The sequence below is a fragment of the Eutrigla gurnardus genome (genome assembly GCF_963514095.1).
Source record: "Eutrigla gurnardus genome assembly, chromosome: 10".
Taxonomy (NCBI): domain Eukaryota; kingdom Metazoa; phylum Chordata; class Actinopteri; order Perciformes; family Triglidae; genus Eutrigla; species Eutrigla gurnardus.
In genome coordinates, this window is record NC_139924.1 from 4,520,371 (window position 1) to 4,544,574 (window position 24,204).

Consider the following 24,204-nt stretch of genomic DNA (forward strand, 5'->3'; position numbering starts at 1 on the left):
ATCACTCCTTGTTCCTGCTGTAAGCGATTAGTATTGACGTTTTACCCGAGTATGTTTCCTAGAAGTAATTCATGTGTCTTTTTGTTTTTTTTTGCAGCTCGACCGTATGGAGAGCAAGCTGAATGAGAAAGTGTCGAAGCTGCAGGACTGCCAAGAGAAGCGGCTGCAGCTGGAGGAGAACGTCCAGCGTCTGCGGCCTCAACTCAGAGACATGAAGAACACTCTGGAAAAATACGCCAATAGCATGACTGTACGGCAAATACACTACACTACATACAATTCACATTGATGTCTGTCTCTGTCATGTGGTGTATATTAACCACTACCATCCAATGGGATGGTATTGACTGATGAACACGTTTCACTCCAAGCTCACCAGTGTGACCGAGTCTTTTCCTTCTTTCAGAGTCTGGCTGAGCAGGAGGTTCACCTGAAACGTCAGATCAAGGAACTTGAGGCCAACGTGCTGGCTGCTGCCCCGGACAAGGCCAAACAGAAACAGATGGAGAAGAGCCTGGAGGCCTTCAAGAAAGGTAGGGTCCTCCTGGAAATTGTAGGGGAAATGTTGTTAATTGTTAAATATGTTATTAAGTACATTTCTGAGTTGTAATTTGTGGGGGGAAACGTCAAATCAAATGTGAGCATGTCCATACGGAGTTATTGTTTTCATTCCTAATATTAAAATGAGTCTACATGTTAACATGCCTGTTTGATTCATAAAAGGGTTTCTACCCGTTTAATCCCTCTGGCTATTTATCATCAGACAGTGTATTATCATTCTCTCCTAACCCTTCCCCGTCCCTTCACCCTCTCCTGCTCCTCCAGACTACGATGCAGCGTCCAGTAAGGCTGGGAAGGTGGAAAACGAGGTGAAAAGGCTCCACAATCTGATTGTCGACATCAATAGCCACAAGCTGAAGGCTCAGCAGGACAAGCTGGACACGGTCAACAAGGAGCTGGACGGCTGCTCCTCCACCATCACCAAGGCCCAAGTGGCCATAAAGACAGCTGACCGGTGAGGAAATAATGCCAGTTTAAGGTCTGTAATGTGTTTGCATTGTTGACACACTCATACTCTGATTACAGCCAGATGGCTGAATCAGATCTGTGCATCACATTCAGTGAACTCCTCTTCTTCCTGTTGTTCTCTGTGGTTTCACTGAGTTAATCAGGTTTATGACTGTAACTAATGAAAGTGGCATCTAGGCATCAGTATGTGTAGCTGCAACATTAAGAGGGATGGTGTGGGCAGAACAGCCTGGCAGTCTGTCGGACGTAGCAAGACGAGGCTGGCAGCTGCATGTGACAGAGTTTGTTCGGCTGGAGGACACACTGGATCTAAACTGAGGCACACGGACGAGGCCTGGAAACGGTTCTATCATAACTGTCCTGTAATGTTCAAACGGAGCCAACACGGAACGTTCTCCTATTTGAGAAGCATCTTTGAAAGCAACTCAAACGGAGAGATGAACCGAGCAATGGTGCAGATATCTGTATGTCTGACAAGGAGCTGTTGCAGCTTCAACACATGGAGATATCTAGGATGTTGGGGTGCTAACACAATAATAAAATATAACCACCCCGTCTCTCTAATGGCCACGCTACTGTTTGTATCATGTTCTCTATAAAATACACATCAACATCCTGGTAACCATGCAGACAGCAGACAAGGCAGTTGCTCACTGTCACAGAGACACACACACACACACACACACACAAACACACACGAACCACTAGCACTCTGATGGAGGCTAACATCTGTCTTTTGTACCCTCTGCAGCAACTTGAAGAAGTGTGAGGAGGGTGTGATCCGTGTGCAGGCCGAGCTGGAGGAGAATGAGAAGTCGATGGCTGAGCTCACTGAACAACTGAAGAAACTGGAAGACGAGGCCGGGGAGGTTATGAAGGCCTGTCAGGAGGCTGAGGTTGGCACCCTGTTTTCTTAATGTTTAAGGTTTATTTTTGTTTTGTGCATATTTTCACAGAAAAATGTCCAGATATAATAAGCAGAAGAAGCAGCTTCCTGCTCCAACAAACACTAAACACAGCAGTGTATTGTCTGTTCATAGCTAGGTCTGTGCATCTTTTAATTTCAAGGACATAAAATGCAATAAACTGATGAAATTGAATGAATAAAATGATTTTCCCTTTTTTTATCTTTTGACACACTTAAAAAACGTCCCACTGTGTTTCCTTGTCGTCTAGGCTGCACTTCCTGAGGTGCAGGAGCAGTACAAGGGGGTGCTGAAGGAGATCAAGGTCCTGCAGCAGCAGGAGCACGCAATGCAGGAGGAGTCCCTCAGCGTCCGGCTGCGCATTGAGCAGATCGAGACCACCATCACTGAACACAACAACAAGATCAAACACTGGCAGAAAGAGGTGGGTGAGAACATTACACTCACCAAAGTAACTGGGAGCTCTGGGACATTACTGAATATTGGTCCGTAAATAATCTGTGGTTTATTATTCCTGTTCCTTTGTCTGATTTTATTACCCGTCTTTTACTTATTATCTCTGAAGCACTTTGGAAATTTGACTTGAAATGTGCTCTATACTCTTAAAGATTTCAGACGTGTGAAATAAATGCAGCGGAGTTATGAGTTAATGAATGCTGTTTACGTTCTTCAGGCCACCAAGCTGTCCCTTCATACCATCGAGGGGGAGCCAGCGGAGGAACTTCCTGTCCTTACTTCTGCTGAACTTGAAGAAATCTCCAATCCCAACGTTTTCATCAACAAGATGATGACGTTGGAGACCAAGAGTGCTCAGATGAAGCCCAACCTCGGGGCCATCACGGAGTATAAGAAGAAGGTATGAACAGGCCTCCTTCTGTCATGAGTGAATCCTCCACTGGTAGAATGTCTTCAGCTTTCAGCAACTTACAGGATTACGACTGGCGTCGTGGTGTGTTTTCAGGAGGAGCTGTACCTGCAGCGCGTGGCTCAGCTGGACGACATCACGACGCAGAGGGATCAATTCAAACGCGGCTATGAGGACCTGCGCAAACAGCGCCTCAACGAGTTCATGACCGGATTCAACATGATCACAAACAAGCTGAAGGAAAACTATCAGATGCTCACACTGGGTGGAGACGCAGAGTTGGAGCTCGTGGACAGTTTAGACCCCTTCTCAGAGGGAATCATGTTCAGGTGAGGAGGGGAAATAAAGTGCCAAACGCACATTGGTTGATTCCTGTTGACCACTTTGCTAGTCATGAATCCTGTTGCTTTATTCAAGCTCTGGTTCTCACCCTGTAGTGTCCGTCCTCCAAAGAAGAGCTGGAAAAAGATCTTCAACCTGTCCGGAGGAGAAAAGACTCTCAGCTCGTTGGCTCTGGTGTTTGCGCTGCACCACTACAAACCAACGCCGCTCTACTTCATGGACGAGATCGATGCTGCTCTGGATTTCAAGAACGTCTCCATCGTGGCCTGTTACATATATGTGAGTATAGACCTGTGGGCACTAACACATGCTCTATGGTGAAGTTATGGGTTCAAGCTGCAGGCTTTTTGGTAGAAGTACATTTTTAGTAGGAAGGGTCGGTGCTGTTGTGAAACACTGGAATAAACGGGGAGTTTTGGGAACTGGAACAGAATCTGCCAATTTCTCCCCACAAGGGATTCTGCTCATAGTATGTATGTTTACATGTCCGGGAAGAAATATCATGTTTAACATTTCTGTGTCCTTTCGACTGAGGACTCCCACGCGCCTACAAAACCATTCAAAATGTGCTTTGAGGAAATGATTTTCCAGAACATGTTAACGTAACCGTTACTTGTTATTTTGTTCGGCTTTCGGGTAAAATGTTCATTTAATCCTTCAGGTTACAAATTAAAAGCAACATGCTATATAAAACTCAAGTGTTTAGTCCCTCTACAGATCAGTAACTGTTTCCTTTACCTCATCTCTCTGCAGGAGCAAACAAAGAACGCTCAGTTCATCATCATCTCCCTGAGGAACAACATGTTTGAGATCGCCGATCGTCTCATCGGCATTTACAAAACTCACAACACCACCAAGAGTGTGGGAATCAACCCCAAGACCATCGCGTTCAGGGAGCCTGACACCGTCACTGCTTAGAGCTCAGAGGCTTCTTTTCAACATCTTAGATTCGTGTTTGATATGATGCATCTTTATTAGTCGGGCAGTATAAACAACATAAAACAATACACACCAAAGATAATCAACACAATTCAATACAGAAAAAGCTTAACGGCTACATAAACTGCAAATATGTTTAAATAACTTGGACTATGCTTTCTGTGCAGTTCTCAAGAATGTAAATAAAACTAAAAAGTGCAGAGAACAACAGGGAATCCTCAGATTAACATCGTCATCTACATGTTATGGTTAATGCATTTAAACTGTATTTTTGTGATGTTATTTCTACTAAATCCGTCTTTAGTTATAGATTTTTGTTCTATACAATCTCATAATTCAGATTTTTGCCGTATTTGTTTTTTTTTAATGTCTGTTTATTCATTTCCTGATTATTTTTTCCCAGGACAAAAGCAGATATTTAAACTGTATTTTAAGGTGGATATTTTTTTCCATTTGTTACAGGAGTGTAGAAGTGAGACTTTCTTTGCTGCTAAATAAACGTTCAGAGTTCCAGTTTGCTGTGTTTCAGTGGGATGTCAGTTTTAAATAAGGCAGCCATCTCTCTCCAGTGGCCTCCATCACAGCGTAGGCCGAGCCCACCGTGTCCCAGAGGGATGTCATCACGTCACTGCTCAGGCCGCGCACGGACTGACTGAACTGTGAGAGCAGAGAGAAGCAGAGAGACCCCCCTCCCACCGGATTCACCCACAGCGCTGCAAGCAGCAGCAGCAGTCCCAGCAACACCACAGAAGAAGTCGGCTGCAGTTGGCGCCACAAGTTCGCCCCCCAGCTGTCTGCCCGATCCTGTCCAGCGTCGCTGTCCACGCCGCCACATCTGCAACAGCACACCTTGGGGACGGGCGCTTCCTCCAGGCTCCCGATGGTCACGGCAGGCCAGTGCTGCTGCAGGTGCTCCGCTGCCCGCGGGTTGACGGACAGGTTTATCACGGAGGGCAGAGGGGTTTCAATAAACTCCTCCACCCTTTCTCTCAACAAATGCACCTGCTCCAGGAAGACCAGCGGCGAATCCTCCTGCTCCACTGATGAGCCCAATGACACCAGGTCCAGCTGTTCCTCCTGCAGGAAACACGAAACGTTTATTTTTCAAGCACCGACATTGACTTGTTTCTGCTTCTTACAGTTTAATATTGTATATTCCTATCAATATTTTATGAATCAATCAGTTGCAGCTATATTAACAAATATTTAACACAATTTAATGTCTAAGATCAATTTTACTGTCAACACCAAAGTTGTAATTACAAGAGGGAAAATCAGATTTCTGACGTCTCCAACAAACAACAAAAACAAACGAGGATCCTTCACGTCAGCCAAAGTTCATCACTGAAAGTCGCTAAATCCAAACATTGTTATTGCGCTAAATGTTTTGACAGCATTGGAGCATCAGGAGTTCAAGATCTAGTAGAAAATTCCCAGAATGCATCATTTCCTGTTATTACCGGTCCCTGCTAAGGTATCTTGGTAAAGGTAAAAGGATGGGAAAGCATGTCGATGCTATAATCTGAGGTAAATGGGCCCTGAAACACACCTGGAGCTCCTTGATTCTGGTAATGAGCGGGTCGTAGGCCCGGCCCACCTCCACACCAGCGTTCTCCAGGGCCTCCAGGTAGCAGCGTCTCTTCTTAGCCAGCACCACCTCCAGCGTCTGAAAAAACTGATCGACCTCCTGACGGTCCTGCCTCACCAGCTCCTCACATCGGGCCTTCTCCTGCTCCAGCTGCTGCCCCAGCTCGCACACCTGGAGAGAGGGAAGTCAGCACAGGAAGGGTTCATCTTCTGGAACAGACTTCATTTCTTTTCTTTTGACATTAATTGACCAAGTGAAGCTCCGGCCATGTTGCCAGGATCCCCTACCTGCGCCCATCTTTGTTCAGAGAGTCTGGCCAGCAGTAGCGATGGAGTCTCTTTCTCTCTGACGAATGCCACCTGCAGGTCATCGATGGGATGCCCCTGATGCCGCCCGACCGTCAGACACAGCCCACAGATGAGCTGCCGGTCCTGGATGCAGTACATGTTCAGAGGCTGCCTGTGGTGCTCCTGACAGGAAGGGGGTCGAGGCGCACTGTCGATCTGGTACTGAGACAGCACATGCAAGACAGATGAGCACAAACTGGAAGCAGCAACGTACACAAATCAATAGGTCAGACTGATCGGTAGCCAAGGGATCAAGCTCTCCTACTTTCTCGATGATGGCCCGCAGAGACACGTTGCTGGGCAGAGAGTCTACGCCCAACGTGGGCAGCTCCACCACACTGCGGCAGTTGGGGCATTTTAACGGCAGGCGGAGCGGACGCCAGATGGAGTAGTTGGTAGACGCCTGGAGCAAGTTGTCAAGGCAGGTCTTACAGAAGGTGTGTGAGCATGGCAACACTCGGGGGTCAGAGAACAGCGAGTAGCACACGGAGCAGGTCAGGTCCTCCTCCAGGGTGTCCATGGTGGAGACCAGAGGCCGGGTTCAGGGTTTAGGGAGAGGAAGATCTGACAGGACAGCAGGATGGATGAAAAGCTACGTTTTCAGCTAGATTAACTGTAATGTGAATATAACCGACTGATAAGACTTCAATGGGACAGAATGTGATTGAGTTTAGTCAATAAACACAAAAATGCACTATTTAATGGTTATTGTCTCATTCATTTCCCAAGCAACATTTAAGTGGTTATCTTTGTGTTTGGACTGTTGGTCAGGACATGTAGAAGGAAAAGCATTATCCATTTTCTTTTTTACAAAATTATTAAATTGTAAAAAATATTCAGCACATTAATCAGTGGTGAAAATAATCATGGGTTGCTGTAGCAGTTCACTGCTTTGGGTGTGGCACTGCCACAAGTGTGTGAAAAACACTTTTCATTACCATCTCCAGTCAGACACCATCTGTTGCAATCTAATACAACAGCTCCATCATAAACTCCACCTGGAAATGTCAGGTCACATGGTAAACGTTTGTGCTGGGCCCAAAGTAATGATTTTAATACCCAAAAAAGCTGTATTGGTTTGCATTAGACTGTACAAGTGTGTCTGGTGATATGGCCTCTGGTGTTTAATTAGTGCTTCCATGTGGATTGCCCCATTCAAGTAAATCTAAGAGCCAGGACCCGGATCAGCCCCGGTAAGAGGATCAGTTATGTTGGGTGGTGCTCTCCGTCTCTAGTTACACCACAGTGACAATAGGAGGCCTTCTGCCAGCAGCACCCACCAGTCACAACAACACACCGACTCAGTGGTCAGGAGAGGCCGTTCAAAGTGCAGCTGACCCCACAGAACCTGACCCAGGCGCCCGGATTCAAACGGGTGGCCCGATCAACATTCCGATAATATAAGCCATAGCAACACATGTAACGGATGCATTTAAAACTTGACAGCTTAATTATTATTATTATTATTTTACTTTGCACTGTGCCTTTAGCTATTATTACGCAATGTTAGCCGGACGGTTTAACTTTGCAGTAACTGTTGGGATCAGTTTTACTCTCCAAAACATTTTATTTTGTAGTAATTAAAGATAAAGTTAAACGTAAAAGAACAAGACGCAAACAAACTCAAGTTGTGGGTTCGTGGTGCGTCGTTTAGTGACATCCCAACCAACAAACCACGTTTTACCCAACCGATGCATCGTTTCAATCTTAGTGACACAACGTACGTCGTTTTAAAATGTGTTTGGAGCGAGAAATATTCCGGTAAACACTCACCGTCCGCTCGGAGAAAACTCACTAACATGGGCCTTTCACTTCCTGTTCCCCAACGTGCTGCGTTCAGGTGCACTCGGTAAACTGCGTCAACTGTGAGCAGTGGGCGGTGGAAATACTAAAACTTTAGCAGCACATCGAAATGCTTTCGTAGAAAATACTAAACAAAAATATAAACGTGTTTTGCGATGTATGACGCGATCAGACTTAAATCTTTTTGGAATAGAATTGTTAAATCTACACGCGTGTGCTTCACCGTTGTATCTTATTTTTAAATCTATCAATTTAATTTAATCGTATTTTAACTTTGAAACACCGACAGTCCCGAATGCATCACTTCCTCCGCCTTACTACGCATGCTTATAAACGTGTCTCCCTGTCCAATCAGGATCCGCCTTCCTCGATTTGAATTCAAGCAGTTTCTATTAAATAGTAGAAGAAAAAACACAAGCACATCAAATAAAAAATATTAATCACACCACTTCTTCACAACAGACCACACACACACACAGTCTCTCGATTTGGGTTTCACTATTTATTTTCTCAAAGACAACCTATTCTGTAGCCTATCTCCCAAAAAGGTTTGTGTTTTTGGGGCAAACCACCTTCCATGTCATAATTTTTGATTTGAAACCACATGTTTGCTAACAAGGAATGCTGCAAAAAAAAAAAAATACCCCTATGTTTAACAGAAGGTTTATGAGCACAATGTGTAATCATTTACTACAGTGTTTGAAGTTAACACAAAAAATGGAAAAGGGTAAGCTTGTACACCTAGCTGGTATAAGAGGAAAGGAGTATGGGGCCAACGACTGCAAGGTACTAAAAGGTACAGCAAACTTGTTCATGGGTTTATTATCCAGGAGAACCCACTCAGGGCATCACCAGTCGGACATGTGGGACACCCTTTGACCTTGAGACAAGGGAGGCTAAATCCCCTCTCAGTCTAGCAGAGATACATTAGCAGATTCGTTACTGCTGCTCCTGAAATAAATGTTCTCAAGTATCACTAAAAAGCATCATTGGATTACTCTAGAAAGACAACAAAGATTGTGGTTGAGTGATGCATATTGTAGAGGTTGTTGGCAGGTCAAAACCTATGAAACCGACCAACACACCTAAAGAGACTTCAGGCCTCAATTTGCAGTACATGTGCAAAACCATAGATTATTTAGCAAATCGGACACTAGTGAAGGATAAGGGAAGGGGAAACATGTAACATTTAAGCACAGTTTTACTTAAAATGAAAATTACACTGTATCCACAGCCTAAGGAAACTAAAATACCCTAAAAAATAACTGTGCTATAGTTTAGTACATGCAAATGTTATGATTCACAATCCTACGTGAAATGGCCGTTGTTCTCTTCTCCCTTGGTGATAAGTCAGTTATGGCAACAATACTGCAAAGCAGTGATTTTGCTGGAAATTGAAGGAAAAATAATGAAGTGTCACAAGGGGAACTGGTCATTTGGTTGATTATAGTGATGGTGTCAGAATTTCACAGCATCAAGCCCATGTCTGGTGCGTAGGTTAGGGTTCCGGTGTGAGGGTGGAATATGATCGTCGTCAATCACCTTTACAGAAGCAATGAAACTAAAAGCTGAAAATAAAAAAAGATCATAAAAAGGAACACACTGGAGGCAAAAAGAAAAGCCCAAAAGCCACCAAATGCATCTTAATACAATGCACTGCTGCTCCACACCTGCCAATAGCATTGTCCAGTGTCAATTAATACTAACTTAACAATAATTCAAAACAAAAAATAATCCTTGTGATGATTTTCTTTTTTTTTTTTCCATATCCAAAGTTCTTCCTTTCAGGGATTTGCAGATCAGCCTCTCTTTCAAAAGGCAGAATTTCTTTTCCTGAAACCTTTGCTAACCGCCATGTTGCAATTTTGTTTCTCTTCAGGTGTTGTATTTGTATTTTTTTCCCGTCTCTGCATGCGTTCTCACCCAGTCTCGCATACTCCCAGTCACGCACGCAGCCAAGCACACAACTCATCCGTCCACTCTCTCGCACATGCGTCACGCGCAGCCGGACTCCTGGCTCCGCCCACCAGGGGGAGAGGATGGTGCCCTATTGGGGCGTCTTGTTGGAGGAGATGAACCTGGCTCCTCAGCACTGAGTCCAGACATTCATACACAATGGGTCCATTCACACACATGTCTGATAGCGTGGCCGATTGGTGGAGGGGCACATTGGTGGCGCCCTCTAGTCGGAGGACCGCAGAATTGTGATGGTTCGTGGTTCATCTCAGTTCATAATTAAAGTTATTTTCATGTCTGCATTTTGTTGTATTGTAATATTTCTTATTTTTGGATGTCCTTGGTTCTCCCCGGGCAGACATCAAGTTTTTTGTAGACATTTGAAGTAGTTTTCCCGAAGGTGACAGCTCCAATAACACAGAAGTTATGTCGGCATGTCTCTCAACGCATTCGATGTAGATGTTTTGCTTTTTTTTGCAACATGTAGCCACACATTCTCACTCGCACCCACTCGCCATCTCAAACTTCATTTGGGCTGGTTCCCCCTGGAATGCCAAATGAAATCCACACATTTTTCTCTCAGATAAGATGCAGCCATGGATCCCACGAGCCAAGCACAATGGATCAAATTTCTCACACTCTCGCTCTCTTTCGCTCTCTCTCTCCTAATTTTTTTATGTTGAACAGAGTGCTGCATCGTGAACAAAACTCCAGAATACCCCAGATGCCGTCTAGAACTGGAATCCCTCGGCTGGCACGTTGGCGGAGTTGAAGCCGTAAGTTCCACCTTGGATGGCCTCTGGGACCAGGCTGGTGTCTTCATCAATCTGAAGGAAAAGACGAAGCGACGGTTAGCGGGCAACGTGACAGCAGCTCAAACACGACAATCAGAAATCACATTCTGCATTACAAAAGCCAAATACCAAACATAACATTTCAAAAAGGGAAATTGAGAAGTCTGACAAGTTATTTCCATGGCCAGGGAAAGTTCAATCAATATTTGTGTAGACGAATTGCATACTATTTCTAGTAAAAGTTCATGCAAACACTCGACAGTCCGGAGGCATAAACGACGACAACGCATTGCAACTTCAATAACGCTTCAGTGAAAGCACCGCTTCCACTTCGCTAGGCGTCATATTTTTAAAACTAGTTTGGATTTGTACAATTCGCACAAATCATCGTTTGGTATCATTGGCACGGGTTACCATGGTTACACGTCTCCAACCAGCAAGGAGTCTCTCGGGAAGCGACGCGCTAATAACAGTTGAGTGTGTCAGAAGAGATGCATGCTACGGTTTATTCACGTTGGATGATAGTGTCAGTGTTTCCCACAGGATTCTATGTTGGTGGACCTTGGACCCTCAAGGTAGGATTATTGTAGTATTATAGTATAGTATTGTAGTTCTCTCTAATATGTTTGGACCGTCTTAGACCATAGAATAACATGTTTGACTATTAGAGTTTAACTTGTCAAGTTTAATTGGATTTCTACTGGATATCTTCTATCCACCAGTATTTTACTTTTATTTTTAATATAAGTAAAATACTGTAATGTGATATCAGACTAAACCTTCAACTTTCAAACACAACAATACTACTAAAACACCAAATACAAAAACACTGTAGTGACAAACTTTGAAAAGGGAAAAAAAATGCATTGACTTGTAACTTACATCATCAGATGAGAAGAACTGATCAATAATTTCGTATGCCAATTTGTAGATATCTTCATTTTCGTGATTTTGCAGTTGCTCCACTTTTTCCAAACCTTGGAAATAAAAAAATACAAATGACACACCTTTCAACAAGCACGAACGCCTCATGTTAAAAACAAACTGGATAAAAACAAGTGGGACTGACCTCCACATTCCTCAATAAGGTTAGCAATCGTTTCAGCCTCGTCGTCTGCCATCTTGAGGATATTGCTGAGGCCGTCGAGAACGACCTGCACGACCTGGGCATCCTTCACCGTCAGCAGGTTGCAGAACGGAGGGATCACCTGCTTCTCAATCAGGTGTGCCACCTGTGTGCAGAGGGACAATGAAGAAGGTTAGGACGACAGAATACTTCATTCAGTGGTTCCACAGTACAAAGTCATAGTTTCTGCTGATGTATTAAATATATTAACAACACCACATCAGCAGACACTTAGCATTTAAAGCTAATATAATAAAGTGATGATGGAAGAAATATTCAAATTAATCATACAATGTTGATTCTTTGAGTCATGATTTGATTCAAAAATCGATCATCGATGATGGATTCAGTACATAGGGATATAATTGGTATATAATAATGTAAATACACAAAAAAAGGTAATATTTCAAGTTTTCAAAATAGTGACTTCATGAACAACAAGATCAAGTTATACAAAACAAGTATATAAAAGCAAAAGTTACATAATGAAATTGGCAGGCAAACTGCCTTTATATTTCTCAAGAGTTTCTGTAATCCAAGACCAAACATTTGATATTTTGTTTGTAAGGAAACAGTAGGTGAAATTAAAGTTCAACTCCACGGCTGACAAAGTACACAGTTATTTGTTTAGAAGATTCTTACCTGATCTTTCCTCCCACTTATTGTCAGGTTGCTGATGGCCCAGGCTGCTTCCTTCTGAGTGCCAAAGTCACCCTAAAACAATGCATTCAAAGTGAGCCATTCATATTTTAAGCTATAAGCTCTCCAAAAATAATCACACTTGATCCACTTGTACTTCACACAGTTTCTGAAGACGAGCTGACACGCACCTTGTCGAGCAGGTGAATGATCATGGGAACCAGCATGGCATCGATGACGGCCTGCACCTGCTGCTGGTTGCCTGCTGTGATGTTGGACAGGAACCACACTGCCTCCTACAGGACAAAAAGAACAAATCCATCAGTGTAGTCTGAGTTTTCTACTGTGGGTAGTCGAGCCATGGAGGATTAAGTGTGTACTGGTCATCTCCGAACCAAGATTTTACTGCGTCACACCTTCACCTGCCCATTCTACTCTCGAGGGCTAAAACAATTATTTTTGAGTCCAAACTGGATCAGAATCCAGAGGTCCACGCTGAACGTGTGACCTCTGGTCGAGACACAGTGCTGAGGGCGGGGCTAGGGTATTTTTGAGGCTCTAATCATCGTCCAGGTCACTACGTGGGCCTCATTTTTAAGTGACTGGTCTCAGATGCACTCCGATATCAGCAGAGACGCACGGTCTTCAGCACCCTCTGGCCACCAACCCATGGCATCACACATTCAATGACATGCACACGACACAGCCCTCCTCCTCACCCACCCAATCTGTCTCACTACACTAACCCCCCCACTGAGGTCTTCTTCGTCTTCTTCATCCTCGCGTTGCTCCATGATGCGTAGTAGCTATCTGCCCCGTGGATACCTTTCACACAGCATTCACACTAGCACCAAGTCTCTGATTTCATCACTTCCAGATAACATCTTGCCGTAGCCGGGGCATGTTGATATGTAGAAAGAATCGACTGGGTTTATTACCTTGTTGATTTTCTCCTTTGGGTGCGTCAGGAGTGCAGGGAAGTGGCTGAGAGCGTCACAGTTGAGCACCACCTGGGTCTGTTCATCTGTGCCAGTCACTATGTTCCCAACAGCCCTCAGGGCAGCAGTCTGGATGTGGAGAGGCAACATCGTTAGAATTATACCATTTATTCATTATTTTAATTCTTAATCTCCTCTCTAAGTGTCCATGTTGGAAATGTTGCTAACCTAAATATAATGCCATGCATGGCGGCTCTTCATACCTGAACTTTGACCTCCTGGTGACTGAGCAGAGGTACCAGATGAGGGACAATGCCAGAGTCGATGACCATTTGGATCTGCTCGTTCCCGGCATCAGTCAGATAGGACAAAGCCCACACTGTGTCTACCAAGATCTGGAGACAGCAAAGCAGAAAAGAAACCCATTAATACCTCTTACATCCTCGACACCTTCTTAAAACAGTTAAAACTATTTAACATGGGTTTATTTGGAGGGATTAAGTGAAGCCAAGGCACCAAAGCCTGCTTAATTATTGGGAGGAAAAACAATCTGTCTACTTACACTGACATCAGTGTGGTGAATCAGAACGCAGAGAGCTGGCAGGATCTGAGAACATAATTAAATAGAAGAAAAGGGAGAAACGGGGATCATCAGGTGGAGAAAATGACAACAACAACGGCAGCTGATACCAGTAAAAGGCTTATAGTTGAATTGGCTGCATGACTCTGCATCACCTGCTATCCAATAAACACATCTCATACATTTTTAGCCTGGTAGACATTTTTGTAGTTTATGACACGGGCTGAAAGCAATGGCTGTATTCATAAAACTTCCTTGGACAGTTGCTGCCAGTGACGATATTCTAAGAAAATTTGTAGAATTATGAAGTTACATAAGAATTTCTCCTTACAGTTAAGGCAAGGTCCCTGTAATGATAAATAAACAAAAACTGTTTGGTGTAGGTTTTAAGAGGCTTACGAGTTTCTGCAGCAGAAAACAAAAAGGTGAAAACGTTGACAGCGGGCTAATGAAATGCTACAGATTACATCAGGCAAGGATAACGTTTGTGATCCATCTCCTACGAGATGCACTCACATCTCCCACCCAATGCACTAACACTAACACCCGGAGTGATTACAACACTAAAATATGTAAACTGTAAAAATGCAACAGTGTTTGCTGGTTTATAGATTGACATGCCAACCAACTACGCTAACATTACAGAAACTGGTGAAAGCTGAGCCATGTTTCCATGTTAATATCAAATGGATAAATGACTAAAATGACCAGCATGATAAATAAAATAATTATACTTGGACTGAATCTGACTGGCTTCTCTCTCAAATACCTGTGTTACCCAGCAATCTAACACTCTCAGGCCTTCTACACACATACACACCTCCTGGATCGTTTCCATGGGTGGAGGTGGGTCCTTGTGGCGGCACAGATTGACCATGACCCAGGTGACATTGCGAAGGAAGGTGATGGGGATGGAGGGACTGATGAACGAGAGCAGGGGTTTAACCACACCCAAGCTGATCACATAGTCTCTGCATTGAGGGCCGTCACCTGGAGAGAACACACACAGATTGAGTGCCGGTCGTTTTGGGACTGGACCTGGTTCTAACACACCTTTACATCAACACAACTCACCTATGATGTTGCCCAGGGCCCAGACCGCCTGCTCACACACATTCTGGTGTGGAGAGTGGAGCAGCCTCAGGAACAGTGGCACAGCATCTACACAAAGGAATGTGTGTGTGTCAATCGTATAATCTGGCATGTTGCTTTACTTCCGACGATGTGGGCAACCCACCCAACCGTTTGAAACACGGAACCCGTCTCATATAGTATAGATCCATCATTTTATTGTAGATTTTAAAATGCATTTAACTTAAACATGTAATAAATGTAGGGCATAAATTCAACACTTAGTGGCTTAGTCAAAAACTGTCCTTAAAACACGGCAGATACAACTAAAAGAAAAGAGATTGAAGGAAAGTAGATTGTGTGAAAAGCTGGCACTTACTGGACTGGACCACAGCTTGGGTCTGCTCTGAAGTACCAGATGCTATGTTGGTTAGAGCCCAGGCTGCCTCGAACTGGAGAGATGGACTGTGGAGAGGTGAGAGGTGGATGATGGCCATGGTTAAAGTGAGTGTGACTGGGCAGTAGCATCAAACAGTAAGAGCACTCTGATGAGTCATTTTTAATTCTCCCATTCCTGGAAGGTGAAAACTAGAACACATTTACATAACAGCTACAGATTTAAGCTGGGCTAAACCCTGCTCACACATTTGCATAACTTTGAAGTGTACATAAACTCAACATGATCCGTAAAAGGGCTAGCTTGTACTATAATTATCACACATGAAAAGGCCTGATGCACTGCTACATGCAGACAAACGGAATTACAGCCTGCTTACTTGTCATCCCGGTCCAGGCAGTGGACCAGTATAGGAAGGATCCCAGACTTAATCAGGTCATCTATGGGAGGGTTACGGTCACTGGACAACAACTTCCTACAAAAACAAAAAGGGGACACAAAAGACCATTACTCATACAGCTTTACTGACGCATACCAAAGAGGAGACCCAATGTCACACAGAGAGAAACATCTCAAGAATGTGAGTGCCTTCACATTGCAAGTCACTCCAGTTAGGAGGAGACTTCACCCTGCTCATGAACCAAACACCAGCTAACGTGGTAATGGGTAAAGCTGCAGAGACAAACTCAAATTAAAATAATAATAAACATGTTTCTCGAGCCAACTTTCAGTGAGCTGCACTATTGAGCTGCAGGGCCTTTTACAACGTCCGTTAATCAGACGGGGCTGACTGGCTGTAAATCACTGCCGTCTAACTGAGCTGGAAAAACATTCAGACCCTGAAATTTCAACACTGTGCTCTGCAAGAGGCCATCAATTTTAATCAGAGAACCTCTTTAAGATCAAGTAGCAGTGCACTGGGACACTGAAGGACTACATTCAAAATACTTTAATATTATACAGTAGCAATGCTTTATTCATAGTGAAAATTAGGGTCAAGTGGTCACATGATAATCACGATGCCGTCGACTTGATATTAATGTGCAACAATATGAAACATTTCACATAACGGTAACATTTATACACATTTCATTGATTTCATTCACAATAAGGGATTCTCCGGTGTTTTGAATTTAAAACATGGCAGATTTCACCAAGTCAGGTTTTTGTCACATCTGCAGTTCATTTTAATTTTGGATTATATGGTTTGCATCCTTGACAGGTTCATGATCAGATCATTATAACATGAAAAATATGGCACTAGGTAATTACAACAACAACAAAAAAGCAGTATTAAATTATTGCCCAACAACTGGTGTGCTCTGAATTGATAACCAGTAGTGTGAGGATGCGTGTTCCTACCTGGCAGCCTGAACAGCACTCAGCTGGACGCCCTGGTTATCACTGGTGGCATTCTACAAAACAATAATACAAAATGTTTCATTCTGATGCATAATATACACTGCTTATAAAAGGATCTTACATGGCAAAGAAGAAAAATAATTCAAACGTCGTACTTACTTGTACTATTGCTTCAAGAGAAGTGTTTTGCTGAAAAAGAAACATTTGAGAGTCATCACTCTAGAATTGTTTTAATTTGTAGCACGTGCAAGATGGTGATCACCGGCACATTTTAAAACAGTGGTGAGAGGAAAAGCCATCTGAAAACCCTGAAGTATCCTGGCAGTACTCAATTGGAGTGAAAAGACATCTCAGTCTTTCCTAAAATTGATTTTGTATGGAAAGTAGACAAAGAAGAAAGGAAAGCCACCAGAGCACCGCTGAGGGAGGCTCATGATTGGGAAATGCCACCAGGATGCAATGACTTGCATTCTCACTTGACCCAATGTGGTGTTGTGGTGCAACAGTCAGCAGGCCGGACATGAAGGCCAGCATTCAACACGATGGTTTGCCAACTGGCAAGCTCACCTAATGCCCTCTAAAGGGAGTTCAGGGTCTAGTGTAGGCCATAGTGTGTAACGCAGCTTTCTTAATTTCAATCAAACATTGACCATGCCAGCAGGCCTGAGTAAATAAAGTCACCCAGTACTTCCAATAGCCAGCAGTTGCAGCTGATTGCCCTAAAATAAATGGGGGTGGGAGACTTGCAACGAAAGTCAAACTTCCTGCATACACAAAATGCATGACACAAAGAGAAGAGACAAAACTGTAGAGAAAGTGAATATTTGGGAAGCATCTGATATAATCAGAAAGAGGCATTTATAGTGTGACAAGCTCAGAGGGCCCACATTTCCATTGTAAAGAACTAACCACAAATAGGCAACCAACAAAAGAAAATACATGTCCTCAAGGCACACAATGTGTTATTTTAGACCGATTGAAAATGGTCACATAGCGGTTGTTAAGTATTTAAACGAGATCGACCAGCAGTGAATCGCAGCAGCATGTCATTGTTGATATATTGCTAAGCAGCCTGTTTCAAATCAGTCCTCTCAATGCCACTACGCAGTTACCCTGATTGAATTTATGAACTGCTGAGTGGCCGTTTTCATCCACCAAACCGAGAGCCCCACCATCTGGAGCTGGGGCCCATCAGTGATGGTGGGATTCTTGAGCGATCTATTCTTGTGACGATAGCCTAAAACGTACAGGTTGAGACCAACTGTTTGTTATGCAAGATCGATACTTCAAGTGCCTTTTTTTGCATTACAAATAATTGTCTAAATGTTTCTGAATAATCACCTCAACTGTACCAATAGTGATTTTACTATTAGTTATTTTCTTCTCTGGTACCTATTTTATACCTGCGTCTTCTATCTGAAAATGAAAAAAGCCACATAGGTGTCCATTGCAGGCATGTCATGATATCCATGGTATTGTGCCTCAAAAGCACTGCAAATATTCAAAAAGGAACACAGCCCTGATGAGGGAAAGTTATACTACGTGCATTTTACCTATTCTAGCAAGAAAGTTGTAAATGTACTGAGAAAAGTCCTTTTACTTTAAGAAAATAATCGACACCAATCGGCACAGAGAAAGACAGACTGCATGTTTGGTCACACTCCTGCCACACCCAACTGACATTGAGCAGGGAGAGTCGTGGGGGCAACATCACAGGGACAAAATGTCAGCATGTCCTAAACCTCTGGAGTGTTTGACCAGTGAGATGAACTTAATGTGCAAAACACTTTCGGACTAACATGTATGCCAAGATTTAATTCCCAGTCTTCAGTAATAGCTTACAGGACGTATACAATTATCTGCATTTAAAACACAAAACCTAAGAAGATGTGAACTTGATTTTCTGATGGCAGCAGTCACATTTTAACAGAAGATGCACGAGCATACCGATCTGAAATCTCCATCAACATCAGAGTCCTCACAGATGTCCTCATGGGGAACATTTCTCCTCTTCAGAAGGTGCTCATCTCTTTTGTTCTGTGGTGGAGGGAACAAAAACATCACTTCATGCATTTTCCAGCTAAAATTCATGATGAAAACAAGGAAAACTCTGCAAATGGTGGTATATTACTACAGATGAACTGCAGATAAAAAGGTCAGATGCAGCTGTAAAAGTCTTAGTTTTAGTAGGTGACACAATATAATACAAATATATTTACCTTTCTGAGTTCCACCACTACCTCAGTCCTCTGTCTTCTCATACTCTGTGGGTGAGACAGCATATTGACATTATACAACAAGGAACTCTCATCCCAACCTAGAGAGTGACACTAGCTCAGAAATTAAATATGGGCACAGTCTGAGATCAGGATCCCATTCATGCGAGCTGATGTCCTGTATCAGTTATACGTGGAGCATATGACAGCACCCAAACACACTTAACGGGAGTCTGACCTAATATGACTCAGCTCAAGTTACTTCAGGACCATTTTATGTATTTCTTAACAAGACCGCTAACCCCTTTATTTGCCGACATATACCATTTGACCCATTACAGGCCCACAGGAAGTCCTTCATGAAGGTTGTCATATTCAGTTTGTTGAAACTTGTTTTTAGAGATGTGCTGAATCTGATCTGTGGTCTTTCATTAGAGACTGTAGTTTGTGCTGCTGTTGAATTGTGGGTTCATTATATAATGTAACAAAACAAAAAACAGTACCACAGACTACAGTCTCCAAAATGACCATGACATTTAGTCAACTTCTCTCTACAACAGTATGAACAAACAATCTAACGGTAGATCCTTCGTCGATGGAGGATTTGTCGCATGAATGTTGTATTAGACCACATTTGTTTCAGCTGGGTGCGCATAATAAACGGATTATACGGTTTGTTATATGGATGTTAATGCACGCCATGCGCACACCAGTGTCGTTATAGTTGCAGTATTATACTGTAATATTATACTGTATAATATTATACTACTCGGTAATGCTTGTGCTCGTCGCTGACAGACCTCAACCACGGTGATAAGTTATAACAGGTTGCTAGACGAGACGCTTCGTATCTAGTGGCTTAACGTTAGCTCTAAACAGAAAAGACTTGCCAAACAGGATGTATGAGTATGTCCCTACTCATATACATTTTCAGGGGAGTCCGCCAGTAAACAACATCCCCTGCTGACACGAAGCACCGGCATGCTGTGCTGACTGTAAATTAACCGGGAACTTATGGATTCAACGTCTGCTAACGTGTAGCTTTGATCCCCCATCATGTGATCGTGTTAACCTCGTTTTATAAGCGTGTGCAACGCTGTTGGCAAACCACGCAATATACCGTTTTATCACTACGCCACGATTTTTAAAAATCCAGGTAACTGGCCGGCTAAGAGGCTAACTTGTTTCCGCCATTGTTTTTGGTGATAAAGACGGGGGATGGGTGGAACTGCAGCCACCAGCACCACCAAGCCCAATCACCGAGCTGCACGGCAGCTAGCAAGCCAGCTAGCACGCAGGCTAGCTAACTGCATCATCAAAATAACGTTAATCTCCCGCCGGATTCGCGTGCCAAACGAGCAAATATTACCAAAATACAAGCTGAAAGTCAATACCACGTACTTTTATATGTGTAGTAATAGTTTCCCCTGGCTAACATGTCGACCTAACATCGGCCCGGTGGACGATATGCTTCGGTAACGCTAGCATGTCCCCACCGTGGGGCCTGGCTAGCATGTTAGCAGAGCACATATAGCGGAGGCGATGAACTCTCACTAGCTTTTCCTGACATGTTTTATAACCAACGCGGTCTCACGGTCTAACGAAACCAGTATAGCGAACAGGAAAATCGCCAGCGATCTATAATATGCAATGTGTGGAGGCCGAAGCCGAGGCTTTGGGTAAAAAGTTCCCGTAGCTGGAAATTAGAAACGACGTCACAAGGAAGCCAGGAGGCGAAGCTGGCCGTGAACAGAGCGGCGGCGCCGCGGAAAAGAAGAGACCCTCGACACCAAATCTACGGAACTTTTACCTCCAAATCACGGCCCTTATTCTTGAAATTCTTCAGCCGCTGGTTGTCCAGTTTCTCGTTGTCAGCCATGTTAGCGGTTCTGGTAACGTCAAATGCGGTCTAACTCGTGGATTTCAGCTGGCGAGCTACCCTTTTCTGGTTCCCTTTTCGCAAGCCTTTCGTTAGCGGACTATTTTTTGCTGCTCTGTCCGCGGTGCATACTGGGATTGCCGGTGGTGGAGGAGGGCAGCCTCGCTGTGGCGTAGAGGAAGGGTGGGGAAACCCCCTTCACTCTCATTGGTTTCACCGTTAACGTCTATCTGCAGGGCGCGCCACTTTACGAGATACAAATATGTTTGATCATTGCGTTCAATCACAATTACCGGCCATTATATGCGCGTGCATGGTTATTGTATACACGAGGAGAAGGACATTTATTAATCTGCTACACTTACTGTAAGTACAAAACAGATACGATTAAATACAACATAACTGTATTTGTCCTGAGAGGAATTGTTCAAAGTAGAAAAGAGTGAGCATATAAAATATGAAACAAAAGGTGCGAAGATAAATATAACAATAAACGGATGAAATCAAAAACGTACAATATCAACTTTAAAATAATGTTGGATTTATAAACTTCAATGAAGTTCAGTTGCCCCAAATTCACTAAGTGTCAACAGATGTTTTTTTTTAGTTGATGAGCCTTTTATTGTTATACAACATTTATTGCTAAACTCCTCCATGTTGTTTCCCTGGACAGGGCTTCTTTGTAACACAAGGAACACAGGGAATATTGTGCTAAAAACACAATCACTTTGGAAGACACCCATCTGATTGGTGAAGTCAGATTGCTGAAGCCTTGTATTAGCTTTTTTCTCAACTTGGAAATGCTATTTTCGCACAGAACATTTGCAAGAAATCAATTACAGTAACGGTAACGCATTTAATGTACAAAATGTAATGTGAATAATGTTTGACGACAGACTTGTGAAAATGAGAACCTATCCTTTAAGGCCCTGTCTTGTATGGTCCCTGTTGAAAGTGTTCTGTATTGCACCATTTTAAGCAAATAATTGAAGTATGCTTTCTACTATTTATTTAATCAACCAAACTCAAAATGACCTAATTTGATTCCAGATAGTTTAACATCTTTATTTCACTGCAACAAATAAACAGAACAACGCTGAAACAGTGTCTTGGAATTAAATAACAACAACATGAATTGAGCAGACTTAACAGTTTTTTTTGTAATTTGTGTATACTTTACATCAATATCATATCATTATATTTGTTTTGTCACGTTTGTGTCATCATTCCAATTAAATAAACAGTAAGCACACAACAAGCATTAATTTAAATAAATCAAGTAAATGAAAAAAGAGGAATACAATTGGAGAACTAGATTTCTTTGAGCCACAGACATTTGACCAAACGCAGTTTTTAATGTTATGAACACTCTCAGACTGAATTATTGCAAATGTTGCAAACAGCTCATATCAGCTTGTGACACAGCGGCTTTCAAACCCAGGGATTAATCACGGGTTATCACCGCGGTCCAAAGGCACTTTGTCTTCAGGATTGATTCAAAGCTTTTTCTGCCCCGAGATTAACACGTTGTGTTGTAATCCCATCCCTTGTTTTATCACGTCCCCTCTTTGGATCCCACAGACGCCACAGTGAGGCCACTTGCAGATGACTCACACAGGGAGACGAGAAGGAACCCTGCACGTCGTTTGAATGAATCTTCAGAAAAGATTTTCATCCATCATCTGCGACAGAGCATGACTTGTTTCACAGCTGTGATACCGAGGCCCTTAGACTTCATCTTAACCTTAATGTCCTCTTGGGTCTGTTTAAACGGAGTCTTCATCAGATAGACGATCCTCCTGAAGCCCTCCTCTAGACCCGTGCCGGTGGTGGCGGAGCAGGGCTGGATGAACCAGGCCCGGCCCTCGCACACTCTTCTCAAGTCCAGCGTCAGGCAAAGTGCCTCTGGGCTGAGAGCTCCCTGGAGGTCCTGTTTGTTGGCAAGGGCCACAAGAGGGACTCCTTTGAGACCCTCGTTCCTCAGGACCTGGAGTTAAATGAAAAGAGAGAGAAAAAGAGCTTTAAATACTACAGTGTAAAACAAACGTTTTATTGTGTTTAGATTTCACCTAGCTAGCCTTAAACGTACTGTAACACACTGTAATGTAGTTGGAGACAGAGTTGGCATTCATTCAAAATGAATCATTGACATTATAACACAGTCATAATGAAATATGATCTATTTATACTTTAATTTATTCATCAATTAAGGATTAATTTATATGGAAATAATGATTCTTCCCTCTAATGAGCCAACTCCGTTGTGATGAAGGCCATGAGATCCTGCTAAAAATAACTCAGAAAGCTAAGTAAACTGTAAATTGAGAATATTACATAAAAGCTTCTGTGATTTAATTACCCGATGGAGTTCCTTGCGGGTCTCCTCCAGCCGCCTCTGATCCCAGCTGTCCACCACAAACACCAGTCCGGCTGTGTCTGTGTAGTAGTGCTTCCAGTGGGGCCTCATCTTCCTCTGGCCCCCCACGTCCCACACCGTCAGGCGTGGGCTGCTCCGGTCCGTTTCCAGCGTCTCCACGTTGAAGCCCACAGTTGGCACAGTCACCACGCTCTCGTTGTACTTCAGCTTGTAGAGCAGAGTGGTCTTTCCGGATCCGTCCAGACCCAGCATCAGGACCTGTGCTTGCTTCCGAGGCTTGGATCCATGCATGCCCATGTCCTAATGTCTATAAAACTTTGTTTAAAAATGAGGCTTCTTCCTTTTGTATAGCTGTGTTAACTGAGCTGCCTGCACCCAATGTCTCCCTTTGTCCCGTCTCTCTATAGGCTCAGTGTGTGTCTCTCTTATGAGACTGTCTGCTATCTGTATGCCTTATGTACACACAAGCAGAATGATCCCTCCCCTCTGTTGTGATGGGTTTCCTTCTGTCCCTGCGTAGCTTTCAGTAAAGCTATTTATATCCAAAGTGACGGTGCAACTAAACTGCATGCAGTTCTCTTGTTACCCTTGCATAGTCAGGGTCACATCCCACCTGCTACAGATCATCATACACACCAGCAGCCAGGAAGTCCATGTTTGAACGGCAGAGAATGTGTTTCTTCCTGACTGGACGGCACATAGCAGTGACATCACAGGGACATTTTGGTGGGGGATTACTCAGCCGGGGCTGGTGGGTAAATGTAGTTTTTTCTTTACAGACAACATGTACGCTGAAGTTGCAGCTTCCAGAAACCTCAGCAAAAATTGCTTCTGGGCATTTGTTATTAATCTCATATGACACAAAACATTTTGAATTATTTTGACAGACTGTAACATTACACAATAGTGTGCTACATTAGGACTGGACAAAATCATCCAAATGGGAAAATATCAATTAGTATAATAACAATAAACAAAATAATGTTTTGTTCCCCCTTTCAAATAATCATATTCCATTTTTGTTGACTTC

The 24,204-nt window shown here is 43.3% G+C and overlaps 4 protein-coding genes across 7 annotated transcripts in view; 1 reads left to right on the forward strand and 3 right to left on the reverse strand.

Annotated features, from left to right (window-relative positions):
* smc4 (structural maintenance of chromosomes 4) overlaps positions 1-4,614 on the forward strand; it is a 51,169-nt gene extending 46,555 nt beyond the window's left edge. For all 3 annotated transcript variants that reach the window (XM_084020052.1, XM_084020053.1, XM_084020054.1), the window contains 9 exons: positions 98-250; positions 407-533; positions 826-1,015; positions 1,781-1,925; positions 2,206-2,379; positions 2,629-2,811; positions 2,917-3,149; positions 3,258-3,441; positions 3,916-4,614. In XM_084020052.1, the coding sequence (XP_083876178.1) occupies positions 98-250; positions 407-533; positions 826-1,015; positions 1,781-1,925; positions 2,206-2,379; positions 2,629-2,811; positions 2,917-3,149; positions 3,258-3,441; positions 3,916-4,080 (1,554 nt within the window). In that variant the 3' untranslated portion in view covers positions 4,081-4,614. The remainder of the gene's footprint in view (positions 1-97; positions 251-406; positions 534-825; positions 1,016-1,780; positions 1,926-2,205; positions 2,380-2,628; positions 2,812-2,916; positions 3,150-3,257; positions 3,442-3,915) is intronic.
* Positions 4,615-4,626: 12 nt separating this feature from the next.
* trim59 (tripartite motif containing 59) lies at positions 4,627-7,871 on the reverse strand (the record flags this gene model as incomplete). Of its 2 annotated transcripts, XM_084020059.1 has the most annotated exons (5): positions 7,810-7,871; positions 6,302-6,600; positions 5,977-6,198; positions 5,651-5,860; positions 4,627-5,178 (listed from the first exon to the last, which is right to left on the reverse strand). In XM_084020059.1, exons 2-5 carry the CDS (start codon positions 6,554-6,556, stop codon positions 4,627-4,629), a joined length of 1,239 nt encoding a protein of 412 aa, XP_083876185.1. In that variant the 5' UTR covers positions 6,557-6,600; positions 7,810-7,871. The 2 variants fall into 2 exon arrangements, with proteins under 2 accessions (XP_083876185.1, XP_083876184.1); XM_084020058.1 differs by lacking the exon at positions 7,810-7,871 and having other exon boundaries at positions 6,302-7,786.
* A 538-nt stretch (positions 7,872-8,409) lies between these two features.
* Positions 8,410-20,969, reverse strand: kpna4 (karyopherin alpha 4 (importin alpha 3)). The gene is made up of 17 exons (XM_084019385.1): positions 20,729-20,969; positions 18,922-18,966; positions 18,650-18,739; positions 16,862-16,891; positions 16,703-16,755; positions 15,720-15,815; positions 15,323-15,408; positions 14,947-15,033; positions 14,693-14,862; positions 13,855-13,899; positions 13,556-13,687; positions 13,293-13,421; positions 12,546-12,650; positions 12,358-12,429; positions 11,659-11,821; positions 11,472-11,566; positions 8,410-10,622 (listed from the first exon to the last, which is right to left on the reverse strand). The coding sequence occupies exons 1-17, from the start codon at positions 20,795-20,797 to the stop codon at positions 10,527-10,529; spliced, it is 1,563 nt and encodes a 520-aa protein (XP_083875511.1). The 5' UTR covers positions 20,798-20,969; the 3' UTR covers positions 8,410-10,526.
* A 1,087-nt stretch (positions 20,970-22,056) lies between these two features.
* LOC311019358 (ADP-ribosylation factor-like protein 14) lies at positions 22,057-24,202 on the reverse strand. Its single transcript, XM_084018710.1, has 2 exons — positions 23,157-24,202; positions 22,057-22,784 (listed from the first exon to the last, which is right to left on the reverse strand). The coding sequence occupies exons 1-2, from the start codon at positions 23,469-23,471 to the stop codon at positions 22,476-22,478; spliced, it is 624 nt and encodes a 207-aa protein (XP_083874836.1). The 5' UTR covers positions 23,472-24,202; the 3' UTR covers positions 22,057-22,475.
* Between the last annotated feature and the right edge of the window lie 2 nt (positions 24,203-24,204).

What these genes read in the sequence shown, in the direction of transcription:
- kpna4 (XM_084019385.1), bottom strand. Translation starts at nt 20,797, where the DNA reads ATGGCTGACAACGAGAAACTGGACAACCAGCGGCTGAAGAATTTCAAG. An exon ending in TCATTCACCTGCTCGACAAG is followed by an intron (nt 12,430 to 12,545) that starts GTGCGTGTCAGC and finishes GCATTGTTTTAG; the next exon opens with GGTGACTTTGGCACTCAGAA. An exon ending in TAAGTGGGAGGAAAGATCAG is followed by an intron (nt 11,822 to 12,357) that starts GTAAGAATCTTC and finishes CTCTGCACACAG; the next exon opens with GTGGCACACCTGATTGAGAA.
- LOC311019358 (XM_084018710.1), bottom strand. Translation starts at nt 23,471, where the DNA reads ATGGGCATGCATGGATCCAAGCCTCGGAAGCAAGCACAGGTCCTGATG. An exon ending in CCCGCAAGGAACTCCATCGG is followed by an intron (nt 22,785 to 23,156) that starts GTAATTAAATCA and finishes ATTTAACTCCAG; the next exon opens with GTCCTGAGGAACGAGGGTCT.